Source organism: Thalassophryne amazonica, chromosome 11 (assembly GCF_902500255.1).
Source record: "Thalassophryne amazonica chromosome 11, fThaAma1.1, whole genome shotgun sequence".
NCBI classification, from domain to species: domain Eukaryota; kingdom Metazoa; phylum Chordata; class Actinopteri; order Batrachoidiformes; family Batrachoididae; genus Thalassophryne; species Thalassophryne amazonica.
Genome location: NC_047113.1, coordinates 50,455,096 through 50,473,692, shown reverse-complemented (window position 1 = coordinate 50,473,692; position 18,597 = coordinate 50,455,096). Strand labels below are relative to the sequence as shown.

Sequence of the window (18,597 nt, the reverse complement as noted above, 5' to 3'; positions counted from 1 at the left end):
CGGGGGCATGAAATGCAGGGTGACTGGGGGGTCTGGGGGAGTTATGGTTAGGGGAAGGGAGACACTTACGTTATGGTTATGGTTAGAGTTAGGAGAAGGGGAAGGGTTTATAAATAGTAACAAATAGTAATAGATTCAGGGGCATTAAAAAAAGTGTGATGCACCCACACTGGACTTGAGTTATCTAAATGAAAGTTTGGTATCAAACTTTGTAGAATTCTTTGTCGAGTTAAACATTAAATTTCATTTGAAATGTAATGGCAACATGAAAATTATCAAACATTTATCTCTATTTATAATAGGATGTTTGATGCTGGTCTTGTTGTGTCACTCAAGGATCTTCAAAATCTATTTTGGCAGCCTATGGAACTTTTTTAATTTTTTGTTAATTTTATTGGGGGGCCATTGGAAAACAAAAATAACCCACTGTATGACTCTGTAGGAACAAATCTGAGTCGTGATGTTGATATTAGAGTGGCCCCTTTTTTGTTTTACACCATTCTTGTTACCAGTCATTAAATTTTCAGGCTTCTCACGTCACACCCATGTTTGGGAAAACCACTAGTCGAAATAAATAGCCCTTTCTCTGCAGTCTTTAGTGGCTGTGCTTTTGACAGTAATTGCCGTAGGAGTGTTAATATTCAAGCCTGAAGAGCATCTCAAATTTGGGTCTGCTCATTCTAAATTACTCCGGCTTTGATTTGATTATTCACAGAAAACCATTAACCCAGCTATGACTGAGATCTATTGTACAGACTTGAATCAGTTTTCCACTGCTGCAGACTCTCTTTATTCCTTCAGTCTAATGTAAAATCAGATGGATGAAATGTTCTGTCAGAGGGATTGTGATGCCTTATGTAGGTCAGTTGTTCATGTTCCCTGTTTGGTCTTGTGATGAGTAATTTCATTTAGTCAGGAAACTGCAGTGTTATTACTCATACTCCAACACAGAATTGGTATTTCAGTACATTAAATTGAGACTGTTATTTCCAAGCATGCAGAACTTTTGATCCTTTTTGCTCAATACTGGATTAAAGCCCAACATTCTTTGTTCCGGTGGGGGGCTTAAGCCTCATCTCTGAGGAACTACAATGTCATGTTGTGTGTAGTAGGTCAAAATCCCCCCAAATTGCTGTTTATTTTGTTCAGTTTGCCAGTTAGGGGTGGTGTTCTGTAACTGAAGCAGGTTTTCTCGCTTCACATATTAACCTGCATTTTTGTACATGTACCAAAATTTGTGCAACATAATTATTATTTTTTTTACCTCCGCCAAGGAGGTTATGTTTTCGGTCGCGTTTGTCTGTCTGTCTGTCTGTCAGCGGGATAACTCAAAAAGTTTTGAACGGATTTTGATGAAATTTTGTGGAGTGGTTGGAAATGACAAGAGGAACAAGTGATTAAATTTTAGTGGTGATCCGGATCACGATGCTAACGTGTTAGCATGTCTATGGAATTTTCTCTGTTAAAAGCATTAAGCAGTTGCAGCTGTCGTCACATTTCGGGTGCATTTGTTTTCAAATTGTAATATTTCTTAAATTTATTTTTGTTTATATATTAATAATCTAATGATTATTATATACAATTTTAGAGAAAGAGACAAAAAGAAAGAGATCACTGTGCCAAGGAGGGAATCTCTTTAGGGTCAGTGACACTATGGCCTTGTTTAGAGAAGTGTTTCTTAAATGTTAAAAAATTTATATATTTGCAGTTTAGTTGAATAATAAATTGAATTTTGTCTCTTATTTGTTTTTGTCTATAAGCACATGCAATATCAATATCAGTGCTCAGATGACAGTAGCTTCTGAGAAAGGTGCAAGTTGCAATAAACTATGATGCCAAGCGCTAAGGATACATGCTATCCAGTCACAGCAGATGAAACTTTTTTTTACTATTGAGCAAACATCATTACCTCCGCCAAGGAGGTTATTGTTAGACTTTTTTAGGTTCAATAATTCCACGGCGTGTAGATGTTATGGCGTCAGTGACCCCATGGCCTTGGTGGAGGTTTGCACTCTGAGTGCTTCTAGTTTTAAACAATGAAGTAATTGAACACATTAGGTGATTAACATGAAGTCGACATGTGGAAAAGTAGCAGTGCATGCAAATACAGCTGCTGAGGGAATTCAAACTAAAGCGATTCTGCTCGAGAATTTTTCTACAGCGTGCACACATCATCTTAATGCCCTCACAACTATTGCTTCATGGTGGTCTCGCTTTCACAGCTTCTGGATAATCAGCAGCCCAGATAGAATCACAACTTTTCTTGCATGCAGTTTTTCCTATTTGTTGCTCAGAAGCAGCATGTGGTGCCATATATCTTTTTGCTGTTGTCTCTTTTGTTGATCTAATTGGATACCCTCTGTTGCCTACAATGAATCATTGCTGGAGTGCGTCTCTCCCCTGAAGTACTTTATTTTTATTGAATGCAGGGTTCTTTGGAATCACAAGGCTCAACCTTAAAACTTTTATCTGTCCCTTGGCTCTAGCCATTGATCTGTTCTCTCTCTTTCTCTTACTCTCTTTTTTAATACAGCTGCGTCAGTATCACTTTTTTTCCAGCAGACGATTATAGACGTGCCTTTGTCATTTGCCTCCCTCGAAGAAGGCCAGTAGTTCAGGCCTGACTCCACTAATTAAGTCCTCATTTGGAAAACTTGGAGGAAAAAAAAAACACTTTCGGCACGGACCTCAGAGGAGGACACGCTTGCTCCTCCTGATGACTTCACAGAGCCCTTAACTTTTGACCTTGACAGAGGATGCTACAGGCTGCAAACAAGGAGTTGATGGTTTTGCAATATGAGGGTAGTAAAGCAGCTTAAATCCTGGCTGTGCTAAGTGTTCTCAACACGGCCCCCGCTGCTGATTCTCCTTGCAAATACTTCCAGGAGAGTGACTTTCAGTGAATCGATCGATGGCAGATTTATTTAATTAGTTGGCTACTGCAAAAGGTATGGGTTGTTCCCTGCAGGTATTAGTATTGGCGTGAATGTATGACATTTTAATGAGCATTGTGTGTAAATGATTTGTTGCAGTTGTTTATGCTTGGAAGGATAATGTTTTTTCTTCTGTGCTTATTTGCAGTGCATGGATTCTCTGTTGACTCTCCAGACAAAGCAAAATGTCAAAGATTTCAAAAGCAGCCAAGGCAGCGAAGAAAGTAGATATAGGCGGACTAATCCGGACCACAATAAGGTCAGGACAAGCAGTCGCTGGACCCCCACTCGGCCCAGTCCTTGGACAGGTAAAATGACTTTCAAATCCACTTGCTCCATCTGTTTCCTCCAAGTAATCAGGAGATTAAACAGGATTGCACGGGCAGGTTTTCATTTTATCAGTTGACCTTTGTGTGCACAGCTGTCATTAAACACAACACAGCCTAATCTTTCACTGTTTTCACATTGCCAATCACGTCGTTCCCTCGCTTACCTCCTGGTGCACACCATCTCCATTTTTATTCATATTCACATTCTCATTCTGGTCGCACAGCCCTATTGTGCAGGTGTGTGCCGAGCCACACAGTGTGTCTGTCTACAACTATTTTTTTTCACAGTTTCCAGGCCATCTCATCCACAGCACCTGTCCGTGAGCATTAGCCTCACTCTTTCCAAGTGAGTTGAGGAAATGGAATTGAACCTGTGAATGTTTTATCTTAAACCCTTGTTGTTGTTTTTGGGTTGCTTTTTTCTTCTTCTTCTTTCTCTTTGCACTTTCATTGCTCAAGAGAGACAGATGTGGATGTCTGGTTACACAGGGATGCTTCAGTACATCTTATTCAACTCTGAAGTCACTTCTACAAAGTGGAATGTATGAATTTGCTTGCTGGTTTAAAAAAAAAAGAACTAGTAGTGCTGAGCAGTATAACAAAAAATTTCTGTCACAGTAATTTTTTAATTTTTTAATTTTTATTTATTTATTTATTTTTTAGGATTTTGACAGTTTGCCAGTATATCACTGTTGTATTTATTTATTTTAAAGACTGGGCCTTTTATGGGTTTGTGACTTTATTCTACTGTCAGTGTCAGAGGTATATATCTTTTAATAATATACTGTAGTCACAGAACTAAAGATGTGAATCTTTCAACATCTCATGATTCGATTCATCGATTCAAAATTGATTGTCAATTCAGTACATAGAGCTTCTAATTTCAGTATCTACTCAAGTGTGCTGCAGTGCGCTAAGAAAGGTGGTGTGATGATGCCATGGAAGCAAAGTGTGCTTAAGATTATGTCTTGTTATACAACCCCTGGCAAAAATTCTGGAATCACCGGCCTCAGAGGATGTTCATTTAGTTGTTTAATTTTGTAGAAAAAAAGCAGATCACAGACATGACACAAAACTAAAGTCATTTCAAATGGCAACTTTCTAGCTTTAAGAAACACTATAAGAAATCAAGAAAAAAAGATTGTGGCAGTCAGTAACGGTTACTTTTTTAGACCAAGCAGAGGAAAAAAAATATGGAATCACTCAATTCTGAGGAAAAAATTATGGAATCACCCTGTAAATTTTCATCCCCCAAATTAACACCTGCATCAAATCAGATCTGCTCATTGACATTGACCCTATGCCATGACATTGACCCTATGTGTCTTTTTGCAAGGAATGTTTTTGCAGTTTTTGCTCTATGGCAAGATGCATTATCATCTTGAATAATGATTTCATCATCCCCAAACATCCTTTCAATTGTCCAAAATATCAACATAAACTTGTGCATTTATTGATGATGTAATGACAGCCATCTCCCCAGTGCCTTTACCTGACATGCAGCCCCATATCATCAGTGACTGTGGAAATTTACATGTTCTCTTCAGGCAGTCATCTTTATAAATCTCATTGGAAAGGCACCAAACAAAAGTTCCAGCATCATCACCTTGCCCAATGCATTCGAGATTCATCACTGAATATGACTTTCATCCAGTCATCCACAGTCCACAATTGCTTTTCCTTAGCCCATTGTAACCTTGTTTTTTTCTGTTTAGGTGTTAATGATGCCTTTCGTTTAGCTTTTCTGTATGTAAATCCAATTTCCTTTAGGCGGTTTCTTACAGTTCGTTTACAGACGTTGACTCCAGTTTCCTCCCATTTGTTCCTCATTTGTTTTGTTGTACATTTTTTGATTTTTGAGACATATTGCTTTAAGTTTTCTGTCTTGACGCTTTGATGTCTTCCTTGGTCTACCAGTATGTTTGCCTTTAACAACCTTCCCATGTTGTTTGTATTTGGTCCAGAGTTTAGACACAGCTGCCTGTGAACAACCAACATCTTTTGCAACATTGCGTGATGATTTACTCTCTTTTAAGAGTTTGATAATCCTCTCCTTTGTTTCAATTGATATCTCTCGTGTTGGAGCCATGATTCATGTCAGTCCACTTGGTGCAACAGCTCTCCAAGGTGTGTTCACTCCTTTTTAGATGCAGACTAACGAGCAGATCAGATATGATGCAGGTGTTAGTTTTGGGGATGAAAATTTACAGGGTGATTCCATAATTTTTTCCTCAGAATTGAGTGATTCCATATTTTTTCCTTTGCTTGGTCTAAAAAAGTAACCGTTACTGACTGCCACAATCTTTTTTTCTTGATTTCTTATAGTGTTTCTTAAAGCCAGAAAGTTGCCATTTGAAATGACTTTAGTTTTGTGTCATGTCTGTGATCTGCTTTTTTTCTACAAAATTAAACAACTGAATGAACATCCTCCGAGGCCGGTGATTCCATAATTTTTGCCCGGGGTTGTATTTGAAAAAGGCAGTGTAAACAAAAGTAAATCTAGTGACTAAAGGTATTCCTTTTCCACAATGCTGTAAGGGTGCAGGTCTTTTAAAAAGAAACAGGCGTTGGATCTACTTATTCTTCTTGAACGCTCAAAATTGGCTGGAAGTTTGTTAAAGTGATGCAGTGTGTGCTGAACAGCTGCTAGTGTTAGCCACTGTGATTACTGCACTACTTTTAACTCTGGGTTATGATGCGCTAAATGTGCCCAAGCATTTCTTTTCCAAAACGCTTGACCTTCATTTTCCACAGCTCGCATATTGAGTTGGTCAGGCTCCTTCTTACCCGGCACAATGTAGAATTCCAAGCGCGCCCAAACGCTTGTTTTTAACGTTGGAAAAGCGGGGTGAACTTCTCCTGAGCTGCTCCTCCATGCTAACAACAAGCAAACCTAATTCGCTAACACGGCACAAACTCTTGTATTGAAGCTGAGAGGGGTGTGTGACAGCAATTCCACATTTGCGGCAGTGAGGAGAAATTGAAGTGACTTATTAAACTTTTTGGTCCACTCCAGGACCTTGAAATACTTCTTACGGAGCCGTCCTTAGTTGGCCTGGCTGTGTGTTTGGGGTCATTGTCATGCTGGAGGACCCAGCCATGACCCATCTTCAATGCTCTTACTGAGGGAAGGAGGTTGTTTGCCAAAATCTCGCAATACATGACCCCATCCATCCTCCCTTTGATACTGTGCAGTCGTCCTGTCCCCTTTGCAGAAGAGCACCCCCAGAGTATGATCTTTCCACCCCCATCCTTCACAGTTGGGATGGTTTTCTTGGGGTTGTTCTCATCCTCTAAACATGTTAAGTGGAGTTGATTCCAAAAGGCTCTATTCTGGTCTCATTCGACCACAAACGCTTTTTTCCAATGCCTCCTCTGGGCCACCCAGATGGTCACTGGTGAACTTCAAACGGGCCTGGACATGTGCTGGCTTGAGCAGGGGGACCTTGCTGCCCTGTAGGATTTTAAACCATGATAGCATCATGTGTTACTAATGTAATCTGTGTGACTGTGGTCCCAGCTCTCTTCAGGTCATTGACCAGGTCTTCCTGTGTAGTTCTGAGCTTTCTCAGAATCATCCTTACCCCACAAAGTGAGATCTTGCATGGAATCCCAGACCGAGGGAGATTGACAGTCACCTTGTGTTTCTTCAACTTTATAATAAATAACCATAACAGTTGTTGTCTTCTACCAAGCTGCTTGCCTGTTGTTCTGTAGTCCATCCCAGCCTTGTGCAGGTCTACAGTTTTGTCCCTGGTGTCCTTAGACAGCTCTTTGATCTTGGCTATGGTGGACAGGTTGGAGTGTGATTGATTGAGTGTGTAAACAGGTGTCTTTTATACAGGTAACAAGTTCAAATAGGTGTAAATAATACAGGTAAAGAGTGCAGAATACGAGGGCTTCTTAAAGAAAAATTAACAGGTCTGTGTGAGCCAGAATTCTTGCTGGTTGGTAGGTGTTCAAATACTTATTTGCAGCAGTTTTTAGATTATGTCTCTCACAGTGGACATGCACCTAAGATGAAAATTTCAGACCCCTCCATGATTTCTAAGTTGGAGAACTTGCAAAATCGCAGGGTGTTCAAATACTTTTTTCCTCACTGTAACATTTTAACATTTACACAGAGAATTTCTCATTTACCCTTGCAAGGATATTGATGTGGTTTTGGGAGTATGCCCAACCAGTCTACATGTATTTTGTGGACTCGGAAAAGGTATATGACCGTGTCCCTTGGGGTATCCTGTGTGTGTGTGGGGGGGGGGGCGCAACGTGCAATCCAGTCTCTATATGATCAAAGTAGGAGCTGTGGCTGCATTCTCCGCATTAACATCAGACCCATTTCCAGTGAGATTTGGTCTCCGTCAGGGCTGCCCTTTGTCACCAATCCTGTTTGTGATGTTCATGGATGTCATTTCAAGGCGCAATCAGGGACTGGAGGGTGTCCAGTTTGGTGGCCTCAGAGTTGCATCTCTGCTTTTTACAGATGATGTGGTTCTGTTGGCTTCATCTGAAATTTTACGAATGTTGTACCCGACCATCATGGTAAAGAACGAGCGGAGCTAAAAAGGCATGGCTCTTAATTTACCAGTCGATTTATGCTCCTACCCTCATCCTATCCTCCTCACCTATGGTCATGAGCTTTGGGTAATGACTGAAATAATAAGATCAGGGATACAAGTGGCAGAAATGAGATTCCTCTTTTGGGTATCTGGGTTTAAACTCCTGGACAGGGTGACAAGCCCAGTTATCCTGGAGGGACTTGGAGTAGAGCCGCTACTTCTTCGCATTGAAAGGAGCCAGTTAATGTGGTTCAGGCATCTAGTGAGGGTACTCCCTGGTCGTCTCCTTAAGGAGGTCTTCCTGGCACGTCCAACTGGGAGGATGCCCTGAGGTAGACCCAGGTTTGAGAATGCCTTGGAATCCCCTGGGAAGAGTTTCAGGACTTGGCTGAGGATAGAGAAGTGTAGGATGAGCTGCTTACTCTGCTGCCACGTGACCCGGACCCGGATAACTGGCTGAAAATGAATTAATGGAGAATTTCATTATGGTACTTTTATTTACAGCCTAATATTTATAGTGTTTTAAACAGTACTTGTACCACTTCTTGCTTTGTCAGTCTGTTGGTATACACGGCTGTCTAGCTGGTGGTAGTAACGTATCAACAATTTGTCACCCATCATTAAACTTTGAAGAAGACGCCGACTTAGCTAATGTTAGATGAACATTATTTATTAAGAAAGTTCTGCAGTAGCATTACCTGTGTTGTTATGGTACACCAATAATGGTAAAGTTGTTCGGACTAGTAGATAACTGCAGTGGATACTGTAGCATTTGTCAGAGTTATTTCAAATAATGTTTTCAATGCGCTTAATGCAGTCCTGTGATTCCAGTGCTGACAGAGATGCTTTGCATAAACAGGTTTTTTGGGCCATTATGGAATTCTGATGGGCTGATCTGGTTTACATAGTTCATGGGAAACTGGTACTTAATTGTTGCTTTATACAGTTTTATATACAAGAATAGAAGGTTATGCACACTAATGGGATCCCATTTCACAGCGCCATGCCCAATATTCCATAATGTTTCTGGCAGCAATTTAGCTGGTTATTACATGGACGCAACGTTATGATGATATATGACGCACTGTGCTGGGAATAAAGTCTGGTGCAACAGCAAGACCAGGGTATTACCCGGCACTGTAAACCATCAGCAACACGCACTCAGACCTTCAGTGGGGAGTAGAAAATATTTTAGAAAAGCTAATAAAGTGTTAACGTTGTCTTTTTGTGATCACTCATAAAAGATTTTAAATATTAGCTGTATAATTCTCATTTTACACAATTGACAGTCTTTCCATTCTCTTGTTATTAATGAGCTGTCTATGTAAAAAATCAGGCAGGGGCATCCACATGACCCAACTCGGATTTTGAGGAAATTTTCATAAATTACCCTTCAAATAGATTGATTAGGCATGGTAAAGTTTGTTTTTCCATCAGGCGAAATTTTACTTGAGTTTTGGTCAATTCAAAATTTGATGTCAAAACAGCCTGAAATCCTGTTACATTCAAATATATAGTAAAAATTAGGGATGTGAATCTTACAACAACTCACGATTCAATTCTATTCCGATTCTTGGGGTGATGATTCGATTCAGAATCGATTTTCGATTCAAAGAGCTCAGAGAAATGGTTATATTACTTAAAAAATGTTTATGTTTAAGAAAATGCAGCTTTACAAGGTTAATCAAGTGATTCTAAAGATGGAAATTTACTTATCTGCTTTGCTTGTTCAGAGTTGGCAGTTCAGTGAAGTGATGGAGTGTGCGCTGGTCAGTAGTCAGCAGAGACCACTGCTCCGCTTCTTTTAGCTCCGGGTGATGGCGTAGCATGTGGGCTTGCAGATTTGAAATGTTTCAGAAGTACTTGACTTTGATTTTGCAGATTTTGCACACTGCATAAGTCATGTCAAGCTCCTTCTTACGCAGCAAATAATAAAATCCAAAACGCACCCAAACATTTGCTTTCAGCAAAGACGGTGCTGGCTGAATTAGCTCTTCGTCCGCTATGCTAAGCTGCAGCTCACGAATGTTTGAAGCACGCCGGACCCTCCCCTCGCGGGGATGCTGTAGTATGGTGGCTGTTGCCTGACAAACAGTACACGCAGCGAGTAAGCAAGAAAATGTAAAAAAAAAAAAAAAAATGCTTTTTAAAAATAGATTCTTGGACATTTTGGATCAATTCAGAATCTTAATAAATAAGAATCGCGATTCGGACGTGAATCGTTTTTTTTTTTGTTGTTTTTTTGTTTGTTTTTTCCGGCACCCCTAGTAAAAATGCACAACTTTGAGGCAACACTGCCCATCTAGAAGCGTGTGGTTTGAAAAACTGGCTGTTGGGCATCATCACCCATCATCCAGATATCAAAGATTCATTGTCTGTCTGGCGGAACATTTCCGTATATTTCAGTTATTCAGACTTTTTGATATTCATATGTTGCCCTCTCAGGATCAAATTCTGGAGGAGTAGGGAAATTTAAAGATCCTCATGAAATGAGCAATATTTGACATATCTCAGCAAATGAGGTATCATTTTGTATGTTTTTGGGTTTGGGGAGTTTATTTATGGGATCGTTTGTGTGATCCAAGGTCAAGGTCATTGAGAAATGTCAAGGTCATTTTCTCATTTTTCCATATTTTTACCTATTTTCCATATTAAACTACCCCTCCCAGTCAGGCGAATGTCCAAATACCTGTCTTTTGTTAAATAATCAGAGATATATTTTGTAAGCTTTAGAATGATGCCATATATGGCCTGATTTATATAGTATCCCTACTTGAAAAGTAAACAAATGTAAACTAACAAGAATTCTGTTCCAGGTGAGCAATTACCAAATTATCACATACACATGCACATGATTCTGCTAAACCTTTACAAATACAACAAAGAAGGAAACACACCATACGTATTAAACCCTTTATCTAATATTGCAGCACTTATACAACTTTGAAGGTCAAGGTCACTCAGACACAGTAAGGTGAATCATACATCAAAATCTTATTTCAGGTGCTTTGATATAGCGTAAGATATCATTTGTCTACCACTGTCTAGAATAACAGATGCATTCACTACCATTTAGAAGCTGTGAAATTGTAACTGTATGTTTTTTGTGGGCTGGTATAGTGAATTGGTTTAAGTGAAACTACACTTGACTCAGAACTTACACCAGTATTGGTGTAAAAGTATGTATCTGTGTTGAGGAATAATGTGGTACAAATGCAACACTTTGAAAATTTGAATTATATTATGTAATGTTGAAGCTGAAATATCATGTGAAAAACTATAAAGTTCTAACATGGAGAGCATTATGAGAGTCCTACTGCCAAAGCAGAGCGTGACGAGCAGAACACCTGGTATCAAATTCACATCCCAAACTCCACACTATTCCGATTAATGATATCACCATGCACATAACACTTTTTGTAAGATGGCAGCGTAAGTTTGACCTTGAAATGCCTCTTTACTTTGACATTCAAAGTTAAGTAATTATGATATAGGATACAAACAGTCTACAACTTGTGTTACAGCTGTATGTTTGAATGATATTAAGATCATCCTACCAACAACACAGATGTATGTTTTTAATGTGTCACTTTGGGAATAACTGTCTTTGAAGAGAATTCTTATTAATCTATATTTCACGTGCTTTGGAGCTAGTGTACTGCTTAAATTAGGTCATATATGGTATTGTTCTAAACCTAATGATAGTATCTCTTCAAATATTAATGATAAGATGATATTTAGACACTTTCTTGACTGAGAGATGTGGTGAAATGTTTGAAATAGATGAAAACATAGGAAAATGAGACATTAACCTTGACATTTCTCAATGACCTTGACCTTGGATTACACAAACAACCCCATAAATAAACTTCCCAAACCCAAAAACATACAAAACGATACATCATTTGCTGAGATATGTCAAATATTACTCATTTTCCTCAATTTCCCTACTCCTCTAGAATTTGACCCTGGGAGGGCAACATATGAATTTCGAAACATTTGAATAAGTGAAATATACGGAAAGGTTCCGCCAGATGGACAATGAATCTTTGATATCTTGATGATGGTTGACTATGCCACATAGCCAGTTTTTCAAACTACGCGCTTCTAGATGGGCAGTGTTGACTCAAATTTGGGCATTTTTGCTGTATATTTTAATGTAACAAGGTTTCAGGCTGTTTTGACATCAAATTTTGAATTGACCAAAACTCAAGTAAAATTTTGCCTGATAGAAAAACAAACTTTACCATGACTAATCAATCTATTTGGAGGGTAATTGGTTGAAAATTTGATCAAAATCCGATTTGGGCCATGTGAACGCCTAAATAGGCAGAGCCTCATTTTTACATAGACAACTCATTAATCGTGGAGCCATTTTTGAAAGCAGACCTATGGCTCATGCATGCTACATGCATTCATGATCAGGTTCTTCTTTTTTAATGGATAGTACTTATCAGCTTTGGGTGCCTTTACATTCTTGGAAACCAGATCAAGCTCAAACAGTTAATCCATTTATGTAGGTTAATAACAACTCAAAGCCCAACAAAGGGAAATGGGAACTTGTGCGTAACTGCAAGGAAACAGAACTACACACACAGTATTTAAAGTATTGGGAATAACCAGATGTCAGTGTTAAAGGAAGCAAATACTTGATATGCTTGATGTCTAAATTTGCTGTAGCTTCGGGATCTTGTTCAGAGTGATGTAAAGTTATGTCTGCTGCTCTGATCTCAGTATTACTACTCTTAGTTGCATGACCTAATCTACGATAGTATCATCACAAATTAACTCTTTTCCATAGATTTTTAAAAATTACATTCATAAATTTTAGTGAGTCCTGCTATTTTTTTCCCCCTTTCCATCTGGCTGAAAGGGTTGTTTTCAGTCTGGTTTAAATCGTGCAGTAATTCACCCTCCTCCACCCTCATTTTCAGTTTGCATTATGTGCTTTTCTTTACCCACATGCTGCATCATTTATATCCTTCTACTCACTTGTGTTATGCCGACGACACCCAGTTGTACTGTTACTGAATCCTAAATTAACCCACGCTGTCATCAGGTATTTAAAATTATCCACATCACAACAGCAAACAGGCAGACACTCGTCAGAACCTTGTTTGGCCTTCCTTTTTGAAGGAGAAATTAACTGAATAGTGCAATTACAATCTCTGCAGTCAAAGGGGGGCGGGGGTGGATTCCCAACATTTTTCATCCTGCTAAGTATGCCATGAAGGCTGTTGAAGCTACTGCATCATCATTTACCGTTATTTAATCCTTGCAGCCACGAGGATTTGAAGCGCTTCCAACTGAAGACACTGTAATAAGTTTACCATCTTTGCACTGTTTACCACTTAGATGTATAATTGATTTGAAGATTTTAAGTGTTCACACTTAAAGAACAGCTCAATCCATCTTCTCTGAAGTTACGCCTGTAGCCTTTTTTAACTTACTCCAAGCATAACCTTTGGATTGAGAATCTACCTTGCCATCACTCACACTTCACTCACATCTAAAAGCCATGTTTTTTTTTCCTTTCTTTCTTTCTTTTTCATTTAACTGCTGCACATCTTGTATCAGGAACTGTAGCTCTCATTTTTAAATTGGTTAAATGGGTTTTTATTTTCTTCTCCTGACATCCCTGAATACCAGGGGGATCCTTGTAGCAATGAAAAGTATTTTAAGATCACAATCATGTTACCCAGTCTTCACTGGAAAAAAAATTTGTTTCATTGTCAACTTTCGTTGTATGTATATAAAAACCTAAACAATAGCAGGCTTGTTTTTCTTTTTTTTTTAAACCATCTTTGGCATCACATAAAGCTTGTCACAGTGACACACAAGCCGATTGTCAGCATCAGTGGCGTGTGATATTTTTGGGTGTTCTTTGCTATGAATAAATAAATAAATAAAAGAGGGTTCTCTCTTACAAGAAAGTGGTTTCATGTTCAGGCTGAATTTGATCATTTTGCACAATCGAAAATATCTGCCAGCTGCAGATAATGCCCAAAAAAGTCCAATGGTTGCAGAAACCACAGCTGTGTAGTGTGCATGGTGTTTTACTTTGCATCAAAAGTGGAATGAAGTGGGGGGGAGTTTTGTTCCCATATTCAGTTTCAGACAGAAGTGTGTTAAAATATAAAAACATTTTGTATTCATCATTATTGTAACTATGTGCAAATCTGTAGAGTTGTTGAGTCTGCAGTAAGTCTGTAATGCAGTGAGCATTACACTTTCCCAGTGTCTGTTGTTTTGTTTGACACCAAACCTGGTGCATCCATTTCCCTGGATCTGTGTGGAACATGGGCCAAGAAAGAACCCATTAAATTTCGGCACACAAATGGATCCAGGAAAATTATTTTCCCTTTCATCAACATTACAAGATGGGGGGCTGTCAGTGGCAGCCACATGGTTTGAGGCGCTCACTGTGTACTGCCATCTGTGGTCTGAATTGTCTCCAGTGCAATTCCCAAGCTGAGTGACCTTTGCTGCACAACTCTCCCCATCTGTTTCTGTCCTCCTTTCCTGTCTATCCTCCACCGCACTATCAAATTTGATAGTACATTTTGTTACATTTTAGTCAGTTGCTCATGAGTTCATGCATGGCTCTTAATAACAATAATAATCACTCATATGTTGAATTTTAATCTCTGCAAAGATGCTGTGTGATTCTGCGTAATTGTGTAGATGCACTGAAGATGACTGTTTAAATGAAGTTGTGGGTAGTTTATCATCTTGGAGATCTCCGGCTTGGAATGCAGCTCAAGAATCAGCTATGCCTTAGAGGAGAAATGGGCAGTTCCATGAGACTGTCACATCTGTTACCACTTTCAGTGGTCCTGCTGTGATCTAGCTGTCTGTGAGACTTCTTATTCACAATAAGATGAAGCTATAATGGACAAACCATAATTCTCTAGAATGGCCAGACAGCAGGACCATTGAAAGTGGTAACGGACACGACCGTCTCACTGAATTGCCTAAATGCAGTCTGTGTGTCCGTATTGTCATTGCGTGCGCTGTTAGTCTGTTACACACCTTGTAAATATAATATGAGGTTTATCAAATCATCTCCAAAGGGTGCATTAACATTGTTCTCATCAACTTCTCAGATACTGTAAGTTTGACTGACTTTTGCAGCCTAGACTAAGTGGTTTTGCATTCAAACGGTTGGACGTTACTGTGTACAGTCAGTCAGTCAGTCAGTTATTCACCGTTTCATTTGTGAGTGAGATTACTTTAGTTGTACTGGTCAGATCGTCACCAGACTTTGTATATGCATTATGTACAGACTTTGTGGCCCCAAAAATCCTGTTGATTTTGGAGTCAAAGGTCAAAATCACTGAAGTGTACTACAGAAAAACATCACTTGTCAATAGTAAGATTATTATTATATGAAGATTAACAGAGTATAATGATTTGTTCCATCTGTTTGCACATGCAGCTCAAAAACATGTTCTGGCTGAATTAATTTATTCTCTACCACGTTTGACATTTTGGCCTTTATCTGCAGTGAATTTCTTCAGACTGACTTGAAAGATTTGCTCAGGATGGGGTATGTCTATGGGTTCACCACCCTCCAAAAATCACTTGGATCCAAAATATAATTTTTAGATTCATTACCCTTGAGAGATTAAGCTGACTTCCACATTTGCAGTGTTTAATTGTTCTTGTTTTTCTTTGGAGATATATAATATACTGTATTCAGACCAGTTTCATTTTGGGCTTCGGAAAAGAGCGATGCACTTTGTGGATGTCACCTTAACACCTAAAATCAGTATGAGCATACATTTATCTCCAGTATTGCATATCTTAAAGTGTCAGATTCTTTTGCATCATTTCTTTCTCTTAGAGCATACTTTGAAGTTCTCAATACTTGCGGTGTGTGCTGTGATGAATGATTTAAACATCTGTCTGTTAAATGTGGCTCTTTCTCCGAGGCTAGGCGGGTGTGAACACATGGGCCTACAGTAGCTGTCACTGCTTCAAGGGCAATGAGGTGAGATGGGTTGCAGTCAAGCAAAACAAAGCCATATATTTGGTTAAAGATGCTGCCGTTTGGGCTCTTTTTGATGAGGATGTTGTGTTGGAATGTTGTATACGTATGTCTGTTGGCTTCCGCGCTCCATCAGGCTCACACTGTGCATAGCAAACTGTAAGTAAATGGTAGCCGGCAACTGCTTTGCTTTAGGGACTGGCCCTGGCTTTTTAATCTTTCTCAGCCTCACTTCTAAAGGTTTTTAAATTTATTTTTTCATCTCCAACTAACCATCCTTGACAGGTATAGGTGTAGATAGTTCAGCTGCAGTCAAATAAAAAAAGAAGAGTAAAAGAGCATGAGACAAAAAGGAGAATCTGACAGCTGCTACAGGAGAATAATTACAGACTTAAATTAACAGAAGGGAAGGACAAATTGGAAAAGAATATAGGAAAGAAACCTGCGTATGTTTCTGCAGGAGAACCTTATGAGGAAAAAATGCTGAGTATTGTAGCAAGAAGTGAACAGGTGTAACAAATTCTAGGAGGTGGTCGTTTGCTGAGGCAGCTGCCTATACCGTTTCTGCTTTTAGTATAATACAAATATGAAAAGTTGCCCAATAGGGAGTGCATCGAGAATACACCCGTTTGAAATGTAGAGTGAGTGAGGAGATGAAAGAGGGAATGCAGGAGTTGGTTGCTGTCTCCAACACTTTTTATGCCTGTGTGATTTTCCTCAGGTTTCTCTAAACCCTAAAGAAATTCTATCACAGAATATTGAAATTTATTTTTTTTTCTGTGTGAGACTATGTTTATACATTAGTCTTAATACATCCTGTAAATATATGCTGTAAATCAAGTATAAAGCAGCGAGAATAAGCACTTTCATTTTGACAGATTGCCTGTTTTCGCTAATAGGACCTGTAAACCTTAGAGGAGAGGCCGACGGGAGTGGAGTGCATTCACAGCCCCCGTTAGGAAGGAGAGCCTTCGCTGGGAAAATATCAAGCACACGTAATACAATCCTTGACACACATGGCCCATCAAGTCAAGACCTTCCTCTCTTTCAGCATTAAAGGGAGACTGCATGGCAGCATAAGCGTCCTCATGAGAGGACCTGAGCTGATTGGACTGTGGGCATAATTATGACAAACGATGGCCTTCAGTCGGTGTGCCGCTCTGTGAAGCACACTTTTTTTTTTTTTTGTCTTGAATGTACAGCTGCTACTGCACTTCACCACTTCCAGTATCAGCATTAAAAACACATAAAATCATGCAATTTTCTGTTACGGTGAAGCTGTGTATATTTTACATACTGGAGACTTTGCAAGCATCGGACAGATATTTGTTCCTGAGGCGCCTTAAAATAATTTACTGTTTTCCTGCTGCTTTTTTCCTTTTGTGTGGGAGACAGGCTGCCAATAGCTCTCCTACATAATAGCTAGTGAACTGTCAACAGGGGTCGAGCAGAAACAGTTTATTAGTTTGCACTCTGTCCTGGAGGTGTAGTCGACAACAGCTCTGGAATAACTACAGAAGAATACACATGGCATATGTCCAACTTCCACACAGTTCATATAACATGCCAGCCTGCGGCACAGAGGCAAGTAGCTCCACAAGGAAACAAGGCACTTGACTGTACTGTACATCCTCTATATATGAGGGCTGTCCGTAAAGTATAGGTCCTTTTTATTTTTTTCAAAAACTATATGGATTTCATTCATATGTTTTTACGTCAGACATGCTTGCACCCTCGTGCGCATGCGTGAGTTTTTCCATGCCCGTCGGTGACGTCATTCGCCTGTGAGCACTCCTTGTGGGAGGAGTCGTCCAGCCCCTCGTCGGAATTCCTTTGTCTGAGAAGTTGCTGAGAGACTGGCGCTTTGTTTGATCAAAATTTTTTCTAAACCTGTGAGACACATCGAAGTGGACATGGTTCGAAAAATTAAGCTGGTTTTCAGTGAAAATTTTAACAGCTGATGAGAGATTTTGAGGTGATTCTGTCGCTTTAAGGACTTTTCACGGTGCGAGACGTCGCTCAGCGCTCTCAGGCAGCGTCATCAGCCTGTTTCAAGCTTAAAACCTCCACATTTCAGGCTCTATTGATCCAGGACGTCGTGAGAGAACAGAGAAGTTTCAGAAGAAGTCGGTTTCAGCATTTTATCTGGATATTCCACTGTTAAAGGAGATTTTTTTAATGAAAGGCGTGCGGACGGGTCCGCGCGTCGGGACGCAGCCGACGCGGTGCAGCGGCACAGGAAAAACACCTCCGTGTTGATAACCATTTGTAAAATCCAGGCGGCTTTTGATGGCTTTCAGTGGAGTGAGTATATGAGAAATTGTTTATCAGCTGGAGATGTTCCAACTTTTCCTCAAGTCTTCCAACAGAGGTGTTTTTCCTGTGGCGGAGCGTCGCGGTGGCTGCGAGCCGACGCTGCAATCCGCCCGCACGTCTTTCATTAAAAAAATCTCCTTCAACAGTGGAATATCCGGATAAAATGCTGAAACTGACTTCTTCTGAAACTTCTCTGTTCTCTCACGACGTCCTGGATCAACAGAGCCTGAAATGTGGAGGTTTTAAGCTTGAAACAGGCTGATGACGCCGCCTGAGAGCGCTGCGAGACGTCCCGCTCTGTGGGAAGTCCTTAAAGTGACAGAATCACCTCAAAATCTCTCATCAGCTGTTAAAATTTTCACTGAAGACCAGCTTAATTTTTCGAACCATGTCCACTTCGATGTGTCTCACAGGTTTAGAAAAAATTTTGATCAAACAAAGCGCCAGTCTCTCAGCAACTTCTCAGACAA

General features: G+C 39.7%; 1 protein-coding gene across 2 annotated transcripts in view; it reads left to right on the top strand.

Moving 5' to 3' along the window:
• mrpl11 (mitochondrial ribosomal protein L11) overlaps positions 1–18,597 on the top strand; it is an 84,808-nt gene that overhangs the window by 34,711 nt on the left and 31,500 nt on the right. For both annotated transcript variants that reach the window (XM_034181610.1, XM_034181611.1), the window contains exon 2: positions 3,082–3,241. In XM_034181610.1, the coding sequence (XP_034037501.1) occupies positions 3,085–3,241 (157 nt within the window). In that variant the 5' untranslated portion in view covers positions 3,082–3,084. The remainder of the gene's footprint in view (positions 1–3,081; positions 3,242–18,597) is intronic.